This window comes from Centroberyx gerrardi, chromosome 11 (assembly GCF_048128805.1).
Source record: "Centroberyx gerrardi isolate f3 chromosome 11, fCenGer3.hap1.cur.20231027, whole genome shotgun sequence".
Lineage (NCBI taxonomy): Eukaryota > Metazoa > Chordata > Actinopteri > Beryciformes > Berycidae > Centroberyx > Centroberyx gerrardi.
This window is the reverse complement of record NC_136007.1, coordinates 19,948,242-19,969,642: the sequence shown is the minus strand read 5'-3', so window position 1 is coordinate 19,969,642 and position 21,401 is coordinate 19,948,242. Positions and strand designations below refer to the sequence as shown.

The window sequence follows — 21,401 nt, the reverse complement described above, 5'->3', positions numbered from 1 at the left end:
AAACTGACCACAACACACACACACACACACACACACACACACACACACACACACACACACACACACACACACAGTCTCTTAACAGCCATACCATCTCCATACCATCTAAAGTAAAACTTTTGCAGGTAAGAGAGTGTTTCTTTTTACTATTTTTTATTTTACCAATACACAGGATTTGATGTTGGGAGCCATTGTGCCATAATTCAAGATGAGTATTCACACAGAAGCCCAATTCAGAAGTCAAAAGAATGATCTATTAACCCACAAATGGCGACTATAGAGGACAACAGGCTACACCATCATAAATCTACAGGACCATCAGACCAGGCAGCACCATTCACCAGCCTAAATGTTACAGGTTGAGTATAGAAGTGCGGGTGTGTCACTGGGGTTATCAAGTGGGCACCTGGTTTCTTGCGGCCCAGAAACCCCCTTTGATACCAAATACAGCTGAATTCACCTACACTGTCCTGTGCTTATGTTTAGGCCCATCCCCAGCTCCCACCGCTATTCGATAATTTCTAAACTCGCTGTTTCAACAACAATACGCTTATATGGGACGGTTGATTCTGCGGGCTTGGCTTGGAACGGCCCGCTCGTAACGTCCCTGTCTGGCGGTGACGTCACCGGAGGGGCGGGGAAAACATTCCATCCGCTGTCTACTTTGTCTCTACGTGGAGGAGGCAGGACCCCAGACTGGACGCTGTCTGGAATTTCAGGAGCACCGAAAGTGAGTAGCAATTTCCTGGCAACTTCGAGTCTAAGAACCAGCGACATACAGTTAGAGTTTGTTTCCTCGCTTTGTGTTAAAATAACCTCCGTGTTCTAATTTGTCCTCTCCGTGACAGTCGTTATGTTATGTCTAGACAGGTAGCTTTGCGAGGGTAAACAGGGATTGTTTCCTGCCTATAAAACTTGCATGTCTGTTGCTAGCCGGCTAGCTTTAGCTACACCTTCACTGTAGCCTATTCATCCCGTCTGCTCACGATGCTAGGCAGCCCGTAGAAATACTGAAAAAACCTAGAGTCCTGGATGGTGTCCGGATAACTTTTGGCAGAAGTTCCAGGCAAACACCTAAGGTAGCTGATTCATTAACCCAAGAAGGACTAGTTGTTACATTTAATATGTCTTGGGAATTTTTTTAAGAGAAGGTACATGTTATCTCTGTGATCTTGGAAATATCAGTCCATGTTTGTGAACATGATTAAGTCCCTGTGAAGGCAACGAACGGGGGAGACATAACTTAAGTCTGCTCCTTTAGTACATCGGCGCACACCGGAGGCAGCTGGATAGGCGGACCCTGCACTGCATTTAAAACTGTCCCGGTACATAAGGAGACACACACACACACACACGCGCACACACACACACACACACACACACACACACACACACACACACACACACACAGCAGGGTAAGGACTCTTGATGCCAGTCCACAATGCAAACATATGGATTGGTTAAATCAAGTGGACCCACTCCTCTCCCATGCTGGGTGTGTGTGTGTGTGTGTGTGTGTGTGTGTGTGTGTGTGTGTGTGTGTGTGTGTGTGTGTGTGTGTAACCTCAGTGTTGTTGCCTTTTTACTATCAGTTTTTAAGGTCACAATTCACTCCCCTGATCTTAATGACAGATCTGCCACGTTTGTCTTGTTGACACTTTGTATGATGACAGCGCCTTCCTGGTAAATGTTTTACCTTCCATTTAATAGACAAGCTCCTCCCTCGCCTGTCACGGTTGAATGAAGAAAGAGCTATACCAACTGGTATAGTTGATTCTCCAACAGAGATTTCTTTGGTTTTTATTTAATTTTATTTTTATGAAGCCTATGTAAACCAGCTTACTACTTGGTGGTTTACCAGATTTCCCCTACAGACTCATGTGGGCAGTTACATCTAGGATCACAGTGGAATATTTGCCATCACTGTTGTTCAATCAGGCAGTATGATATTGTCAAAAAACAAACTACCTTGTAATTTGATGAATATTGTGATTTAGGATGTAAAGTGTGATACATGGGTGAACTTCCCTCATTGCTGGTCCTGTTCCTTCCCTCAGTATCGTTGGTTCCTCATAGCATTGTTCAGTAGGCCTTTGTTTTACTTGTATTATAGGTACTTTATTTGGGGGGGCGTGGAGAGACAGTGCTTCCATACAAATGTTTTAACAGCTGTTTAGTTGTTAAAGACATGAGTGAGTCTCTTTTTAGATTCATTCTCAGTACCAGGAGACACTCGAAGTTGTGCTCTTGGTATCAGCAGTGAAAAGTGTTATTAGCACATTCCTAATGGGAAAGGGAAATGCTCAAATTCATTGTAACTGTGCTCGTCATTAAAGTGAGCGCAAATTGCTTATGCATGTGTGGTATGTGTACAGTTGTTAACAGCAGATGAGGTAAGATCCGTGAGTTTGGACATTTGCCTCGCTCATGCTCCAAACCCATGTGAGAGCACCTGGGTGTTTTTAAATGCAGACATTAAATTTGTGATATTATCTCTATGAAGAGGAACCAGACAGTCAAGAAGGAAGAGGGAGTGTGCATAACATTCGTTTCCACCCTTGCACACACTCACACCTGTGCAAATGAACAGGTTGCCCCACTTTATGTTCTGTCAGGATGTCAAACAGGTGCCTTCAGCTGTTACTCAGTGCAGAGAAAGTGTTCAAAGCCATTTACAGGCAGGCTGTCATGTAATTTGTTCTTGTTATATTTGCCGGTTTTATTCTTACATAACCCTGTTTTTAATTCATGGTGGCTGTAGCCTCTTTATCTCAATAGCTCCTACCTATGTTTGTTTCATTTTCAATAAAGTACTTTGTAACTTTGTTTTGAAAAGTGCTATACAAATAGGCTACTATGTATTACTCTGAGGAGGATAGGCTCGGGTGGAAAGTACAGGGGCTTTGTTTTGTGCTGCATTTTACTGTACTACTACTAATAATGTGATAGTTCATTGATCCCCATGAGGAAATTGACATTTGACCCCCTCCACAGGGAGGTCAGAGGTCAGGTTCAGCTACAGAACAGCAGCACTGGAGGTAGGGATTCAGTGTCTTGTCAGCAGAGTGGATGCTTGCTGACATGTGGGTTTTGTTTGAAGGATGGTCTACCTACGCACTTCGTCACCCGACGAAGTGCGTAGGTAGTACCGTACAGCTGTGACCCTCAGAGTTTGCAGCAGTTATAGGATAGGCTAATGCTTTAAAGCGCTTGTGTTGTCAAAGTATTTAGTAATGGCAAACCCTTGTAGGTGTGGCCGCTTACTTGAAGTAGAAACAACTTCAGCAACCTGTCTAATGACATTCCCTTGTGATGGGCATTAAGGATTCCTGTGTTAACACCTTTTCTTGCTTGTGACTCTGCAACACACTGCTTCCCTTACACAGTCGGTGAAAAATTGTTCTCTTTATAGAACAAGTGGTTTGACTGAGCTACAAAGGTTAGCTATTGACTGCCAGGGATCCCTCTCATGTGGCTGTTTAATTTGAATATTTCCAAGATGAGCCACCATATAGCCAAAGCTTCGGATGCTTTTATAACAACCCTAAACACAACCCAGGGTGTTATGCTCACAGCAGTGTATTTTGAGTTGTGTAAACTGAACTTGTTTGTTTTCGTCACCTCTTCCCTACCTGTCAGCATGGCTGTGCTTATCTTACCCACACAGCCTGAAAAAGGAAATGAGGGGCTAGTGTTATGGAGCGCGCCGTCTTTTTAAGCCGGTTTGCTTCACATCTGCATGTGATTGTGACAGGGCTGAAAATGTCCATGTTCTCCAGACTATGTTGGGTGTGTGCACATGAACTTGACCACACTTGGGAAGGGTGCCCAGTCTATTTGTGTGCCTCACATTTCCCATGTAGGCCTAACTGTGTGGATGAAACACTGGCAGGGCGGGGTCTGTTGGCTCGACACATTTCACTCTGCCATCTGGGAGCAGCCCTCCTCTTTAAATTGACTGAAAGATCCATCAAAGGCAATTGTAAATGGTGTTGATGTGCTGTTTTTGGCTAAGCAATTAAAGCTGGTACTTGGAAGGAAATACTTGTGTGTGTGTGGGACTTGCATGTGTTGTTTTCGCTTTATCACAAGATCCCTATGGAGCCGTTTGGTTATGTTGAGTCCCACCTAACAAGAATGTAGTTTAGCTGAATTCAGTTAGAAATGCTGAACTTTGTTTTAATTTTGGAAAGAAGTTTTTTTTCCTACACAGTTTAGTCTAACCGTAAGTCAAGAGCCGATAGCATCATTCTGCTCTGTTGTACTCTTGTATTGCAGCCAAGCATTGCCTTTGTATTGACATTTCAATAATGTATTTGAACTCTATCAGAGGTATTGTCATGCTTCCAGGCAAACGTGGGCTGCTGCATTCGAGAGGCTGCTATTACATTTAGTTGAACAGTGCAGGAATGTTTCTGTGCTCTCCAAGCAAGCAGTCCAGCTGTCAAGGACAGCAACTGTCTTTGGAGCCTGACACTCAGGACTCATTTTCTAACGTTACAAAGGATTTATTGCCTTGGTTTATGGTGGTGATAACAAACCCTCTTTTCTTCTGTACACCAGTGACACCCCTCACATTTGTCTGTTGCCATCTGTGCCCTGCGCTCCATGTACTTAACCCCTCTTCTCCTCCCTGTCGAGGGTGTGACAAGGGTTGGCAAATGAGGTAATGTTTGTAGGCCTTTATTGTAGCTGGGCCGACTTCAGCAGCCTCATTTCACATCCTTCTGGAGAAAAGTTAAATATAGCAACTCTCGCATCGTCATTTTCCTAATCGTTTAGTCAGGGCTTCGTACTTGCCCTGATTTGTACAAGAAAAACACTCCGTTCTCCCTCTTTCAGTGAGTGAAATATAAAAAAAGTATGTCTGTTTTAGAGTTGTTGCTGGTTAAATTGACAAATTTGGCCTTGTTGTTGCTATTACCTAGAATCTATTCTCTAGTGCGTTTGTCTTTTTGTATTGTTAATACAAACAACATAAACGTGATGTCATTTGATTGGCCTTGTTGGGGCAACTTGCTCTAGAATAGTTTTCATTACTTGATAATATCACAGGCTTTTGTAGGCTCATAAAATAGCATTGTAGGAACTGAGTCACATCTTGGTCCCCGCATGGCTGCTGTTGAATCATCTTTCCTGAATACAATCAATAGTTTCATTCATGGAGGAGGTTGCACAGTTTCACGACTTTTGTCCATTGTTTGTCTTCTTGAATGTGTGCCTGTGATGCTAGTAGCTACTGCGGATAGAGAGAGACTAGATCCCCAGGATATAGGCTTATATTCAATGATATTTTTAGAATGATAAAACAGATGGATTATGACTCCTGATCCATTTCTGTAACTGCGTATCACCTCATCAATATTTTAATACTGTTTTGCACATGTAGCAATATGGAAGTCAGACTTGGCCTTGCCCAGCTTCTCTGGGACGAATTCATTCTGTGAAAACGAAGGATCTGTACTCCAGATGAGGAGATCAGGACACTTTCTGTCCTGAAAAGCTGTGTTCCTTAATTAATTTCAGTCTAAACCTTTTTTTGTCCGCCTGTGCTTTGTTGTGTGAAAACCTCGGTCAGAAAGGAATGCTATCATTCCAGTTCAGCCTTGGACCGGAGTGAGAGTGAGGCGGCACAGCACTCCCCGCTCACCTCTGTTATAAGTGAAGCACACTCTGCTCAGGCCTATTGCATTCCTCTACCACTAGAGCATGAGAAGGAGGCGCTTGGAGGAATGCCTTATTTTTTAAGTGATATTCAGATGGTTCTTTTGCCTGACAGTTGTTTATGAACGAGTAGATTCCCTTGTCAAGAAAAATAGCTGACAGATCGAGTCCCACAGGCTGTTGCCTTGCTTCGTAGCTCAAGTATTTATACATCTAGATGAGTCTCTCTGGGTGGTGGCAGTGCTTTTCACTGCTCAAATATAAAAACATTACCCACACCGTCTCAGATATGGTCATCATGCTCGTTGAATATTGGAGATCTAACAGAGGTCACACAAATATTCTAGCTGTTATGTAGTCACATAATATTAGACTCCATCACCGTCTCTTCCCATTATCAGTAGCTTAGTTTTCAGGAATAATCTTAGATCACCAAAATTACAAGAAACCAGTAGTAAGGAGTGCAAGGTCAGGGCCATATAGTGCACTGGGAATATTCCTCTGACCATAATGATAATAATAGCATTTCTATATAAAGTGCTTTACAAAGACAAAAAGACATTACATAAAAACTAGTCAATAATAAATGAGGCCAAAGAATTAAGAATCTAAAGCCCTGGACAGATAGAAAGCGTCAGATGCTAGCACCAACAAATGCACCTATTATTCTCAATGGCTGCAGGCAAACTAGTGGCGTTAAGTGGCAGTCAAACTGTTTTGAGGCGGCTCCCAGCTTCAGCTCAGAACTCGGTTCAGTTTCAGAGCGTCGACGCGGGGAACAGACCTCCAAAGTACAATGTTTTCTGACATCCATGAACTGCAGGAGTGACCAGCTGATCTTCTATTTGTCCACTGACGCTTCCTATCTGTCCAGGGCTTTAAAGAATTGTTGCGGAAAGCAATTTTAATAAAATTGGCTTTAAGAAATGATTTAAAATGCTTAACTGGCTCCTCTGGCAGGTTGTTCCACGGTACAGAGGCTCTGTACTGGACTGTGAAACAGACAGGACCATACAGTGATCATGTAAGGGAGAAGTACTGGGAAAAGAAATAAAATAAGAGCTAAGGAGGGAGGTCGAAGGGATTTTTAGAGCATTTGGAGTGAGTAGAGAACAGGGGATGTGATTCAGTGGGGAGATGTGAGGTACTAAAATGAGTTTTCAGCCTCTGCCAGAAGTTGGGGAGTGACTCTGCTCTTCTGACAGAAGAGGGAAAGTCATGCCACTATTAGAGAGGAGGGAGAAGAGCTGAGTGACTCTGTTGAGCGATGACCAGGGAAGAGAGAGCCAGGCTGCCTTTAGTGGCCGGCTGGTGTGAAGGACTGGAGGTATGAGGGTGCAGGATCCCTTCGCAGTCTTCTGAATTGGCCAGCAGTTGTAGGGGTTGAAAGGAGTGTTAAGGGAAGCCGGTGAGGATGCGGTTCCTCTACATCCTCCCTTCTGCCCCTTTTAAGACCCCATTGATGACTGGGTGCTTTTTTCTCTCTCTCTACAGTCCCACCTTTCTCTGACTGACCACCTCAGGTCAATCACAGGAAAATGGCAGGAAAGATTGCGAAAGAAGAGCTGGAAGAACTGAGAGAGGCCTTCGGGAAAGTTGGTGAGTAAAAGTCAATATCACTCTTACGCCAGTCCGTAGCTGTTACAGCCCCTGCATTGATGGTGAAACATCTGGGCAGTCTGAGCCCCAGATGCCATCTCCTCCACACTTCCTCATTTTTATGATTAGAATGTATAAAGAACATGAATTAGGATTACATACTTTTCTCATTGTTCATACTTCAAAAAGCCGGCACAAAAATGCCTGACCCTTCTGTTATCTCTTTCACGGGTTTGGCTTGATTGTGTGAAAAGAGATGGAGAGTTGAGGGCTTGTTCACTGGCTTTATTAGACAGATAGAGGTTAAAAAAAGAAAATATAATTCTTGTTGATTGTGTATTTCCATTCTAGGACCGTCCTACAGTAGCATACCAGGAAGTAGTTTGGTGATTTTCTAACTGTAATGGCATGAATTAAATATTTTGTTCAGCGATTTTCTTTGTTACAGCAACACTGTGCTACCACAGCACTTTGGTGTTAACAGGTGGAGTTTTAAATGTCAATGTAGTTTCACTCACTCCAGTCATGCATACCCCCCACCCCCGCCCCTACCCCTCCACCCGAGCACCTAGAAAGCGCCAGTGCACTTGTCTAATTGCATGAGCATCTAATACCTCTTTGACTCAACTGTACCATATCTCCTGGTGTCTGATCCTCCTTATTGTGTTTCTATAGATCTTGACAGCAACGGCTTTATCTGTGACTATGAACTCCATGAGCTCTTCAAAGTGGCCAACCTTCCCCAGCCCGGATACAGGGTCCGAGAGATCATCCAGAAACTTGATCGCAACAAGGATAATAAGATCAGCTTCGATGAGTTTGTGGCGGTACGTTGACTAGGAGCTCGGAACTGCTTGTGTACTCTTCTCAAGAAGTCGGTACCAGCAGAGCAAGTTTGGCCAGTTTTCCCTATTGGTCAGAGATTTTCTTGCTGTGAGTTGGTCTCTGTTTTCTTTTCTGACTAAAGCACCACTGGCTCCTGAGCGGGACCGCTATGCAAAGCCGCTTTTAGCAGCCGAGCGTTCGCTACGTGCACAATAGAGCTGAACACTCAGGGAATGAGGAAATGAGGTCAGCAAAGTGGTGTGAGTTCCAGTATTTTGTTTCGCCAGTGATGAGAGAGCAGTCATTCACAGGGGCAGCCTCTGGTGCAGGGCCGCAGCAGGATTCAAAATGTTAAGATCCCCCTACAGCAGGGCTGAACAAAACCTCGCTGTGTGTTTTCTTTCTTTGAGAATTCAAAAGCACTGTATCATGGTATGAGGCTCGGCCTGCTCAGCCACCAGAGACGACCACAACCACTTTTTTTTTTCATACCTTACATGTCTCACAGTAATGGAATGGATGATTGTAAAAATGTGTTTCTGCAAAAGTAGTTCATTTTTTCATTGTTCAAGCCTAACCCCGACTATGAAAACAGCTAAAAGTGAAAAGAGATTGATTTATCAAGACTTTATTGTGTTCGAAAAGCTCTAACTGCGCATTTGGAGGTGGTTGAATTTAACCCTTAAAAGTTGTATGAATCCTGCTGTTTACTTTATTTTTTTAAGATTAAGAGGAGAACTTGTCTTGGTAAACTTGCTGCAAGTGAATATATCTACAAATTGATCCTCAGGTAAAGCACTGATGGGCACAGCGTTGCTACACAGAGGCAGACGTTAACTTCACCCAACAGATGTTTCAGTCCTGATATGAATTTGGGGTGGAGTGTAATGGGCTCATTCGTAATCTTACTATTTTAGGCAGTTCTCATAGTTTTATGCTGACAGGATTTTAGGATTCAGCTGTTTTCTTATGTGGGTTTAGCCACAATTATGTATGATATCACAACTAGTAGGAAAAAACAAGGGTATGCTTGGTTTTTTCTTTAGTCAGTTGCTGAGATATCTCAAAAATTAACAAACACATTTGGATGAAATGTTGTGGACAGATTGCCCTTGGCCCAAGGATCGGTTAATTAGATTTTGGTAATGATCCGGGATTTCATCCATTAGATGATTATTGTTTTTTTTGAGCCATAACTATTATGCTGCGTTCGTGTACTGGTGGGAAAGTCTGACAATCTAGAATTCCAAGTCGGCTGCTAAACAACACCGCATTCATGACATATGCTGTTTTCTCGGAAAATCAAACCCGGAAGATAGAGCTGCAGCTTTGCTGGTTGGAGAAATGTTCAGCATTGGCAGAGGTTTGCACTCTACCAAGTACATTCGTTTATTGGTGTTTTTATTTTCATTATCAAAATAAGTTCATATTAAGCTGATTTACATACAAATGCGGATTGAATGTGTTAGAACAAATCTCTTCCTCAGTATGAAACTGAATACAAAAGTCTGCATCTTGCTAGACTTGCAGAATTGAGGGGAAATCCTTATCCTCTGTGCAAGGTCATGATTATATGTTGTGGTTACCTCTTCTACCTAGAGTGCACAAAAAGTGTGAGCTGGCACCCTGCGACCTTGTGTTTGTTTGTGGTGGTGTGCGGTGTGCTATTTAAACAAGTCATGGCTGAATAGCTCATTGTGGTCGCACACTATGCCAAGGTCTGCAGGGCTGAGGTCACTGATGAAGCAAAGATAATCCCAGGCTCAGGAAGTATCAGACTCATTAACATAGAATATGTATTGTCAAAGCAGCTTTGTATGAAACAACTCGCACTTTGTGTCCTAATGTTAAAACACATTCGAACTCACACCACATAGCCGTCTACACTCCCATTAGCCTATTGTTGTTGTCAGGAGTTTAGAAATTATTAGGTGCAGTTGTGGACTGGGGATCAGCCTAAGTGTAGTGTGGGTGACTGTAGGTGTGTGTGGTGCGATGGTGGCTGTGTGTCTTACTGCTGAGCCCTCTGGAGCTGTCCTGGGCCTAATGTCATGAAACATCTGTGATGGGAGGCACCCACTTGATAACCGCAATGACACACTGGCACTCACACACGCAGTGCTGTAATAGTTAGATTAGGTGTCTAGTGAATGCCCAGTCTCAGTAGAAATCACTAAAGTAAACTGCACAACGCAGCAATTATGAATGCTTGAAGGCCAATAGGGGAAGACATGTTTGTTGTTTTTAATACAATTCAATCATAGGCTGACAACACTGAATGAAGTGTGAAGGTAAAATACTAATTTATTTGTTTAATCTATTACAATAAGATCAAGACACCTTCATCCTGGACCCCTCTTATTTATGAACACATTGAATTTTTGAACAAATTCAATAAATTAAATGGGGGAAAAAAAAAAATAATAATAATTCAACAAATTAAATGGAATAAAAAAAATAATTATTAGTCTTTCAGCATTTTTATAATAATATGATGTAAATGACTGATAAATTTGGGGAAAAGTCATATAATTATCAATATTTTGGAATAGTGTTTTAGTAGATTTTCAAAATGTTTTGTCGGCGCTCCTAATGATGGTCAGCTTTGTGTTTCCATCCTGATGGAAAGGAGACGTTCCAGCAGCGCTGCTGTGTCTGCCTAGTGACCTCGGTTGTCATGGCGGTTGACGAGAGCTCGTTAAGACGACAAGACATGCAAACAGCGCTAAAAGGAGAGGAGATGATTGAGGCTTTTACACAAAAGGTCAAAGGACTCTATACATGCCTGATGACTAAAATAAAGTTGTAGCTATAGGAGAAGACGGGCTGTGTGTGGAACAGAGAGTGAGAGAGGAGCAACACCAGAGGGAAACACTAATATGAAGAATTAATTAAATAAATATGTCCAAAATAACAGTAATTATCACCTGAATGGCAAAAACTACTAATTGATTTACCAGTATCAGAATAACTATAATTTTGTGTGATTTTTGTAATAGAGTTGCAGAAATGCACATCAGCGAAATCTATACATAGAAAGAAGGATTCTATTAGTGCTTTCAGGGTAAAATTTTTCTGGTTTGAATTTTCTAGTCAAGACTTCTATGCGATGCTGACAATGCAAAAGCACTATAAGCAAATACTGAGAGGCAGCTGCCGTGAACAGCGCCAGGCGACGCTATTATTTATTTTCAACAACATAAAATGTAATTAGCGCTCACATCTACCAATTACCAATTAATTATAAAATGTATAAAAGTCCCTAATTGATTTGCCAAACCTATGAATTTGTCAGCCTATACAACACAGTGATATTCTCTCTCAAAAAAATCTTAAAATATGTCTTAAATTGCTATTGTATTGATTTCCATTTAATGTTTTTTTAAGTCCGTCTTCACTGGTCAATGAATAAAAAACAATTGCAGAGATTTAAGTGTCATTACAGTATTACTTTATTACATTACAGACATTCAACACACAAGAATGTAATTGCCAGTCATTAGTTTATTATATTATGGGCTTGGATCCATTAATTTTATTACAGTCTTGGCAGTTGATATGACATTATGAGCAGCTACACTATGCTTTTGAAGATTTACATTTTGGAAGACTTAAATGTTTAAGATAGGAAGTTTATTTGTCAATTCAGTGCTACAGGTTTACAAGGCTCTCACCTTGAATAGAGGTGTGGTTGCATTTTATCACCTCTCTCTCATCTGTCACTCTTTACTGCCCGAAACATGAATGCCTTGATTAAAATTACCTAAAAAAAATAAAAATTAATTGACTTTACCCCAAACCAATGAGCATCTGTCAAGTAGGGCTTTAGCAGCATAATGCTAATTGGTCCGTCAATACTGTTTGACATTATTTTTACAGATCTTCCAAGAGCTGAAGAGCAGTGAAATTGCTAAAAGTTTCCGCAAGGCCATCAACAGAAAAGAAGGTATCCTGGCCATTGGGGGAACGTCTGAGCTGTCCAGCGAAGGGACGCAACACTCCTTCTCTGGTAAGATGCACAAAGAGTCCCGAGGCGGTGGACATCATCTCTTTCCACTCTGCAGCCACTGCTAATGTCTGTCGTAAACGGTAGACTTTGTACCTTGCACAGTTGAGACAGAGATGCTGTATTTACCATGACAGTTCCACCGTAGAGAAACCATAATGGACAATATGACCTATTGAAATTTCCCTATATTGTTTCTTTTTTGTCTAAATATGTTCATCTTTACAGAGGAGGAGCGATTTGCTTTTGTGAACTGGATCAACTCTGCTCTGGAAAAAGACCCTGACTGCACACATGTCCTGCCCATGAACCCCGAAACAGACTCTCTCTTCAAGGCTGTGGGAGACGGTGTAGTACTCTGGTGAGACTTCTGTTTGCTCTTCAAGCCGACAACGCGACTACCTTCCTCTCCTAGCTATCCATCTGACGGGAGCTGTATAAATGTCAAATACCTGCATCTCGCAACACATTGTGGCCTAAAAAATAAAAGCCATACCGGTCAGCATCACAGGATGTCAGTCAACCACGTCGGCAAACTGCCTTCTCTTGCCAAGCACATATTGATAAACAAAACATAAATTAATAGGAAGCCAAGTAGAAAGTTGGAATGGCTCAGCCACACCAAAATTTGGCAGTACATGTAATTCTCACAGAAAAGTTTTTCTGGACCTCAAAATGGTCAGTTAGAAGAAGAAAGATTTGCTTAATCACTATTTTCATTGGGACAAAAAGAGCAGGCGCACCAGATTTTTGGTTTGTCTTCACCGCCACAGTAGGAGGCAAAAATTAGGATAATTACATTTTGTTGTCAAGTTCCATCTGCAGGTGCGGTAGGTGGCACTTGCTGCCAGACTTGGTGGAGTTTGCAGTCATTTTTCTACTGAAAACCATGAACATCCAGGTTGCCATCTATCCCATCTAATGTGATGCAGCATCAGATGCCTCATGAACCTTTTGTGTTTGTTTTTCTGCGATTACACAGCAAAATGATCAACCTGTCAGTGCCAGACACTATTGATGAGAGGACAATAAATAAGAAAAAGCTGACACCGTTCACAATACAGGTCAGTGACAATGAACATATGGGAGGACCGCTTGTCTTTCTTACTTTTATGCGAGTCTTCCACCAGCTGATGATGCTTTGTATCTTACAGGAGAATCTGAACCTGGCCCTGAACTCTGCCTCTGCCATTGGCTGCCATGTCGTGAACATCGGGGCTCTAGACCTGAAGGAGGGGAAGCCCCATCTGGTGCTGGGCCTGCTGTGGCAGATCATCAAGATCGGCCTGTTTGCTGACATAGAGCTCAGCAGGAACGAAGGTGTGAGGCACAGTTACGATGACCGCTAGATAACATTGCATTTGAGTAGGTTTTCTTATCTCTAGGATTTCCTGGTCTGTTGTCAAGTAACTTTTGATGGTGTAGCTGATCATCAACACTCCCCTCCCCAGCACTGGCAGCCTTGCTGAGAGACGGGGAAACCCTGGAGGACCTGATGAAGCTGTCTCCAGAAGAACTGCTTTTGCGCTGGGCCAACTTCCACCTGGAGAACGCCGGCTGGCAGAAGATCAACAACTTCAGTTCGGACATCAAGGTGGGCCTGCTTGCTATTAATTGTCATGGACATGTTTTCATGTTTCCTTGTGAAGGAATAAGAAATAAAGTCTATATCTTGGTAAATACTCAAAGCAATCAGTGCACCGTGTGCATGTATACACCAGCTGTTGGTGTGAAAACTACTCCAGATTTTAAGAAAAAAACAATTCTGATAAATCCAAATCAACTTTGTTTCCCTGCTGGAGGTTTTAGCCAGTAGTAAATGCTTGTAGCTCTGCTCTAGCTTGTGGCTAGATGTTTTATAATTTTTGGTTCAAAGATCCTTGCTATCATGGCAAGGACCTGCCATCTTTTTTCCATTGTTGTAAAACCCATTAAATGCTCTCACTTACTAACTGGTTCTGTGGCTGCTCGACACAACTGTCACCGCAGGGTTGTGTAGGGTGACGGCAGTTTGTGTTGGCACAAAAAAAGCTCCAAAAGTAAGACTGAAAGCATAGCGTCCCTCTCTTGCTACCAGTGGCAAACCCAATACCCCCTTATGTCAAATGTTTCATAATAATTATATGAACTTGCAGTTGTCATAAGTTAAGAAACAGTGTTTTTGATGAACTAATGTTTTGTCGGCTAGCAAGTAAAGCAACATTATTCACTTTTGCAGCAAAAAGTCTTTGTTACTCAAAAAATTCTGCTAAAGTTATAAACACTCAAATCTGAAACAAATGTGTTTAAATGCTTCATTGTTTTACTTGTTACTCAGCCTCAGTTTAAAGAATATCCAAAGGTTCCTTGAAGTACCTTTTCTTTCATACTATATAAAAACAAGGCAGAACTGAGTTTGCACTGGAGACAACATTGGAGTGAAGTTCCTGCAGCTGAGCACAACGGCTGTTCATGCATACCAAAGTAAAAATGCAAAGCACTCTTAATAGCAGAAGATCTTGAAAACCCTGTCAGCCGTGCTTTACCCTCCTCTGATCTGGCAGCAACCACAGGTCTCTGATCTGCAACAATGCTACTCTGGACAATACCAAACGTTATTGCAATCGATTGTTCCCTGCCATGCTACGGTTTGGGCTGCCTTCTTTTTTCTCTGGATTGTATCATCATACTTTGCTTTGTTTGCTTTGCTTTTACTTTGCTCTGTTTTCTATAGTGTTTTTGACAGGCTGTCAAAACAAATTTCCTCAGTGAGGACAATAAAGATTTATCTATCTATCTATCAAACCAGGATTTCTCCTGGTCCTTATTGGCTGGTAGGCAGTTTGATTGCTTTGATTGTTTTCTGCTGCTTTTATCAAATACTTTGATATTTCTAAAACTGAATTTTTAAAAACTGAAATGAAGTAATTTGCCAACCTTTTGATGGTTTGAGTAAAGCTTCCTCCATGTTTCAAATTCATATTCAACAAGTACATTTTCAAATAATGAATTGAAAGTCAAGAACCTCAACAAAATCTTGCCATTTGACACTTTTGAAATGTCATTTTTAAATTAAATATTTGTTTCTGAATATAGTTTCATAGTTAGTTTATAGTTATTAAATACAAATTGAATTCACTTTCTAGTAGCACAATCTTCATACACCATAAAGACAAACGTAGTGTTCATGAAGAAAATCTATATATCAGTAGAGTACTAGATACATTTGGTGACACATGTATAAAGCTATTGTCAATACACAAACACACAAATACCAATCTGATGCAGATACAAGACAGACTCCGCACACTGAAAGTTGCTCCCAAGTTGTATAAAATGTATCAACTCCTAGACAGGTGACATTTTCCAAACGTCATCGCTCCGGAGGCAAAAACAATAATCAAAGTAGGGAAGGGAGCCTCTAGTAATGCAAAAAGATAGCTGAATTGGATTAGTTAAATTGAATTAATTTGAAGACAAGTCCTCACAAGCAGAGCAGTCAAATGCTTGCTGACATCATCAGCTCCTTTAATTCAAATGAGGCAAACCTGCTGAGTAGAGGCTTTCCAGTTCAAATGCTGCAAACTGACCTGATTGGACGGATTTCAGTGATTCTTTATCACAAGTCCAGTTGTGATGCGTTGACTGGAGTTTAGTCTGAAACTGCCTGTAAAAAAAAAAAAAAAAAAAAAGGGTGGATTATTGAAATTGCAATAACTTTAAATTCAACCACTCAGACAAAATCAAAGTCTTTATTAAACATCTTTGATCATATATGTATAGAAATTGAGAAAAAAAAATGAATTCCTATAATATGGGACCTTTTAAAACAAATGTGGAGTCCCAATTATACAAAAGCATGAAATAATAATGAGATGGCTGTATCCTTGTAGCCTGTATACTGTATCCTGTAGCGTTTCACAGCCATCACATTATCATTTTTGCTTTTGTTTAATTGGAACTACACATGCGTATGTTTTCAGGAACCCAATAAATATTGATATAATGGCGGCCCCCTTCCCTATTTTGATACAAATTCTGCATGTCCTTCTTTTCCCGGTGAAATTTCTTGTTCCTTCAACGGCAGAAATCTAATTATTTGTCTATGTTTTTTTGTTTTTTTTCTTCTGTTCTCCAGGACTCCAGGGCATATTTCCACCTCCTGAACCAAATCTCCCCAAAAGGCACAGAGGAAGACCAGCCACGCATAGACATTAACATGGCAGGCTTCAGCGTAAGTGCTTTTCAGACATGCACAACTGCCATGAACATTGAGAGTCCGTGTCTTAATAGGAGCTGAAGATGTGGTCTGTGTTCTCCAGGAGAAAGACGACGTGAAGAGAGCAGAAGCCATGCTGCAGCAGGCGGACAGGCTGGGCTGCCGTCAGTTCGTCACCCCAGCTGACGTCGTCAGCGGAAACCCCAAACTCAACCTTGCCTTTGTGGCCAATCTCTTTAACAAATATCCATCTCTAACCAAACCTGAGAATGAGGACATTGACTGGGGACTGCTGGAAGGTTGGTACAGAGGAGGAGGAGGCAGAGTTCAGACTGTGCTCACATTTCAGACTGGGCCGTTAACTTCTACTATAGAGGCTTTGCAGTTGTGTCACAAATCTCCCAGTCTGGCATCATCTTGGAGGTCCACTGGAGAATTAGCTGTGTGCAAATAACTATTTAACAACCTGGCTAGAAAAAGAGAGATACCTAAAAAGTTTGTTGTGATGTGTGTAGATACCTTCAGACACATTTTAAGTTAAGTGAATAGCCTTATAAGGTAGATTTGTTTCCAAATTTAGGTTTTAGCTTTGTTACCAAGCCAACTAGCCAGCGGGCTAATTTAGCAAATAAACTGATGTTATAATAAACTGAAGTTGCGACTACTAACCACTAATAATGCTAACCTCTACTGGATATGTTAGCTAGCGCGCAAATAAAATGTGATGGTTAGCTGACCAGATACTACAGTTGGCTAGCTAATGAGCTGACATTATCTAAACACAAAATCAATCTGATGTATCGTTATCAAAAACAACACAGAAATTAACAATGTCTATTCAGTTCTGTTGAGGCAGCCAAGTTGTACATTTAGAAACACAATCATCTGTTCACAGCCACTATTGCCCAAGAGCTGAGGACCTCCAACATGGCTGCCAGAGGCTGCATTACATGGTTACAATGTTACAAAGCCCTCTAAACCACTTGATGCTTTGCTGTCTAGGTGAGACACGGGAAGAGAGAACGTTCCGAAACTGGATGAATTCCCTGGGAGTAAACCCACATGTCAATCATCTGTACGGGTACGTCCCACACAGGAAGCACTAACATGCTTCATACTGAAATATACTTTTCACAATAGGTGCGATCTTATATTTATTTGATGTTAATGATTGTCAAATACATTATTTTTGGTGTTATCTTCTAGAGACCTACAGGATGCCATGGTCATCCTGCAACTTTATGAGAAAATTAAAGTACCTGTTGACTGGACCAACAAGGTCAACAAGCCTCCTTACCCCAAGATTGGAACCAACATGAAAAAGGTGAACCATTGTCACAGAAGAGATTCCTCTTAATCCTCCCTACTGTAGCACAAGAAAAAAAAAACTCACTTATTTTGTTTTGTGTCCTTAGTTGGAGAATTGTAACTATGCAGTAGAATTGGGCAAAACAGCAGCCAAGTTCTCCCTTGTTGGCATCGGCGGGCAGGACCTGAACGATGGCAACGCCACCCTGACTCTCGCCCTGGTGTGGCAGCTGATGAGAAGGTGAAACAACACTACTTCAGTGTAGCTTCAAAGTGGAATAAAACAGAAAGACTGAAATATAAAATATCCCCTTTTATTTGTTAAAAGAAAAGTGAAAACAATAAATGTCCATTTTATCTGTAACAAGGAAACACAAGACACTGCTACAGTTTGCCTCAATATCCCAACATATATTTGCACTGTCACTGGTCCTGCTTGGCATGGTGAAGGTTTGAAATGTGTCCTGGATGTTCACACACCCGAATTCTTTGTTTCTTGTACCTCAGGGGCATTGCTGCAGAAGTATTTATGATGTGAAGTTTTTTTCCATCTAATTCCCACAGCTAGATTCCTCATTCATTGGAGTGCTGTTTCATAGTTTTCGTGCTTTTTGATGCAAGTACTTCAATCTTTCAGCCAATCAATCAGTTTAATATAGCACGTCATACAAGGAACTGACTGAAAACAAAGAAATGAATGAGGCTCCTCCAAAAGTCTTTATCTAGGACTTGGAGACTTAAAGGAGATTATTATTATGGAATCTGTGGGCTCTGCTGGGAATATACAGCTCAGACAAATATTTTGGTGCAAGACCATGAATTGATTTACAAATGAATAGAGCTGCAACTAACGGATATTTTGTTTTTGATTGAATTTGCATTTTTAAACATCAATATATCGATGTCAAAATATTTGTGATACCTTGGTGTAATTACTGTAAACAAATGAGACAGAAATGAGATGGTTGAGACAGTTAGTAGCCTCTGTCTCATGCCAGTGGTATTGTTACTGCGGTGTTTCTCAAAATTAAGACCACATTTCCCATAAACCATGTCGCCTCCTGTCGCAAAGAGACGGTCTATTTACAGTATTTGCATACTTTGGATGCTCTGGGTCGGAGTTTTAAATTTTTGGTTGGCCCAGAAAGCACAGTAATACAGAAGTCCAGTCTACTAGTAATGGTGGCGTGCATTTGGTGTTCGATGTTGGTTTCTGAAAGGAACGGCCACACTGGAGTGATGTTCTTAAGATGCAAAAAAAAGAAACAGATTTTGTGACATTTTAAAGTGTGCTTCAAAGTTAATATCAGAGTCAAAGATTAAGTTCCCTCCCTGATGTTTTGTGTTAGGTTTTTTCTTAATTTAACTGGATTGTTCACTGCATATGCATAATAAACATGCTTCTTCCTAACTCTTTCAGGTATACCCTGAATGTACTGGAGGATTTGGGAGATGGACAGAAAGCAAATGACGACATTATTGTAAAATGGGTCAATAACACGCTGTCCGAGGCTGGGAAAGGAACCAAGATTTCAAGCTTCAAGGTTAGCCGGGCTTCCTACCCTACGACTACTGCTTTTTGATTACGTGGCACCAATTATCTATTGGTGGCAATTTAATGATATAATTAGTTAGTACAGTCAGTCTCAAAGTGTCATATGGATTGTATCTTTATCAGTCCAATAAACCCAATTAGGCAAGCATGTGTGTTGGATTGTCAGTCTTTGTGTTCTGCGTCATCAGGACAAGGAGATCAGCAGCAGTTTGGCGGTGGTGGACCTGATAGATGCCATCCAGCCCGGCAGCATCACCTACGACCTCGTCAAGACAGGCAGCCTCTCTGAAGACGACAAGCTGGAGAATGCCAAGTAAGAGATTCACTGACAAAAACCACCAGTGCAAAAGAAAGAGAACTTGTGTCTTGCCATTACTTTGGGAAATGCGCTTGAACAATACTGATATGAGTCAACTTTATTGTCCTTCCTAGATACGCCGTCTCTATGGCGAGGAAGATCGGAGCGCGCGTCTACGCTCTCCCAGAAGACCTCGTGGAGGTCAAGCCCAAAATGGTGATGACGGTCTTTGCCTGCTTGATGGGTCGGGGGATGAAGCGAGCCTAAGAGACTGGCCGTGTTGTTAGTGTGGCACTTATTAAAATCCCAACCACAAGCCATTAGCGTTTCGAAAGGGCTCCCCCAGCTGAAGGAATGAAGACCGGTTTCTGAATGAGAATAACGTGACGGTTTGCAATCAAAATCAAAAAAATGTGCATGTATCCCCACCTCTTTGGATTAATAGAGGTGTTTACTGAAGAAAAATGTGCTGTCCTCTTATTTAAAGTAAGCCCACAACACTAAATTGCTAAAGACACGGGCCTTGTGTTACAGAGGACAACTTGGTATGTTACTTCTCAATATGCAAAACTCTTTATTAATGTATAAGAATGCTGTTTTTTAAAGTACGTATGCGTATTTCCAGCTGCAAGGTTGTTTACATATTTTTACTCAGACAGACTGATAAGTTAATTATATCCTTGATGTTAACAAAGCAACACACATTCCTGGATACCATACTGATGAATTATTGCTAGACCTGGCAAAATGGAAGAAGTTTGAGAGGTTGGATGTTTTCGGCGTGGCACACGTCACAAAACACCCGAACATCCCCTCTCCCTTATTGAAGTACATATATGTCTTAATAACTGGCATCATAAACTCCTACATATCTCTATGCAGAAGCCATAAGGTCAAACTATAGTAATGACCAAGCCTGATGTGCTCTCTGTATTCTTGTACACGTCATTTGTTTGTTTCTTGGGATTATGAAGTGAGGTAAATGCTGTTTTGGGGTGTCTGGCCTTTGTTGTATTGGGCTTTATTTTTTTGTCTGTTACGTTGGATGAGCAACAGACCGACTTTACTCTCCTGGCTTCTGCTGTGCCTTCCTGTCTCAAAGACGACTTGTATTTGCGCTTTTGAGGTTTTCCCTTTTCTTTTGTATTCAACATTACCAAATATAAACAATATCTCCATTCCAGGTAGCTTCATGATATTCTATGACAACGGCCAAATAATTATGTTTGGTCTTGTGCACATGTCTACTCTTAAGTGCTTTATATGTAACAATAAATATGACATTGAAAACTGCGTATGTGTGTTATCTGTAGTTTTTGGAATAGACCTCTTTCATAGCGATGGAGTCGACTGCAAAACCTTGTGTAGTCTGTAATCTGACATTTGTATCATACCCAAGGTATGATGTAAAATATCCTAAAATATCTTGATCCATGTTGGCTGGTCTGTTTAAAATGACGCACTATATTATCTCTCCCATTTCTCTGAATTAGAACAGTTTTTAATGAAAAAATACTGTTCAAAATCCATAACTACAACTGAAATATAGTCTGAGTAACATGTTATGAAATGTCACATATTTGCCAGTGACACCTTTTCTTCCTTAGTAATACAAGTAATGTTTAGACTTTTACCACCTAGTTTTTGTCTCAACAAATGTTCTTTGGAAAGAACCTTTTGACTTTTTACAGACTTGCTTCTATGTAATGTTTTATAGAATTTGCCTGCCTTAAGTTTGATATTTTCACTACTATGCCTTGTGTTTTATGATTTCTGGTAAAGCACCTTGCACACTATTACATACAAGTAAGTTACTAGCATTAGTATTATTATATCTCCTTTCACTTATTATGCCAGTGCCAGTTTTTTTAAGCTATGGCAATCTAGAGGAAGACGTCCTCCTTCTTCAGTCCACATCAGAACTCCTTCTCATCTCATTTTCAATCTT

General features: G+C 41.1%; 1 protein-coding gene across 1 annotated transcript; it reads left to right on the top strand.

The window, feature by feature from the left end:
* Positions 1-662: 662 nt before the first annotated feature.
* On the top strand, positions 663-20,748 carry LOC139931802 (plastin-3). Its single transcript, XM_071925403.2, has 16 exons — positions 663-730; positions 7,159-7,263; positions 7,939-8,090; positions 11,968-12,097; positions 12,323-12,455; positions 13,077-13,158; positions 13,249-13,414; positions 13,546-13,688; positions 16,212-16,307; positions 16,396-16,591; positions 17,295-17,373; positions 17,499-17,616; positions 17,708-17,841; positions 19,021-19,144; positions 19,344-19,468; positions 19,588-20,748. The coding sequence occupies exons 2-16, from the start codon at positions 7,203-7,205 to the stop codon at positions 19,718-19,720; spliced, it is 1,872 nt and encodes a 623-aa protein (XP_071781504.1). The 5' UTR covers positions 663-730; positions 7,159-7,202; the 3' UTR covers positions 19,721-20,748.
* Positions 20,749-21,401: the final 653 nt, after the last annotated feature.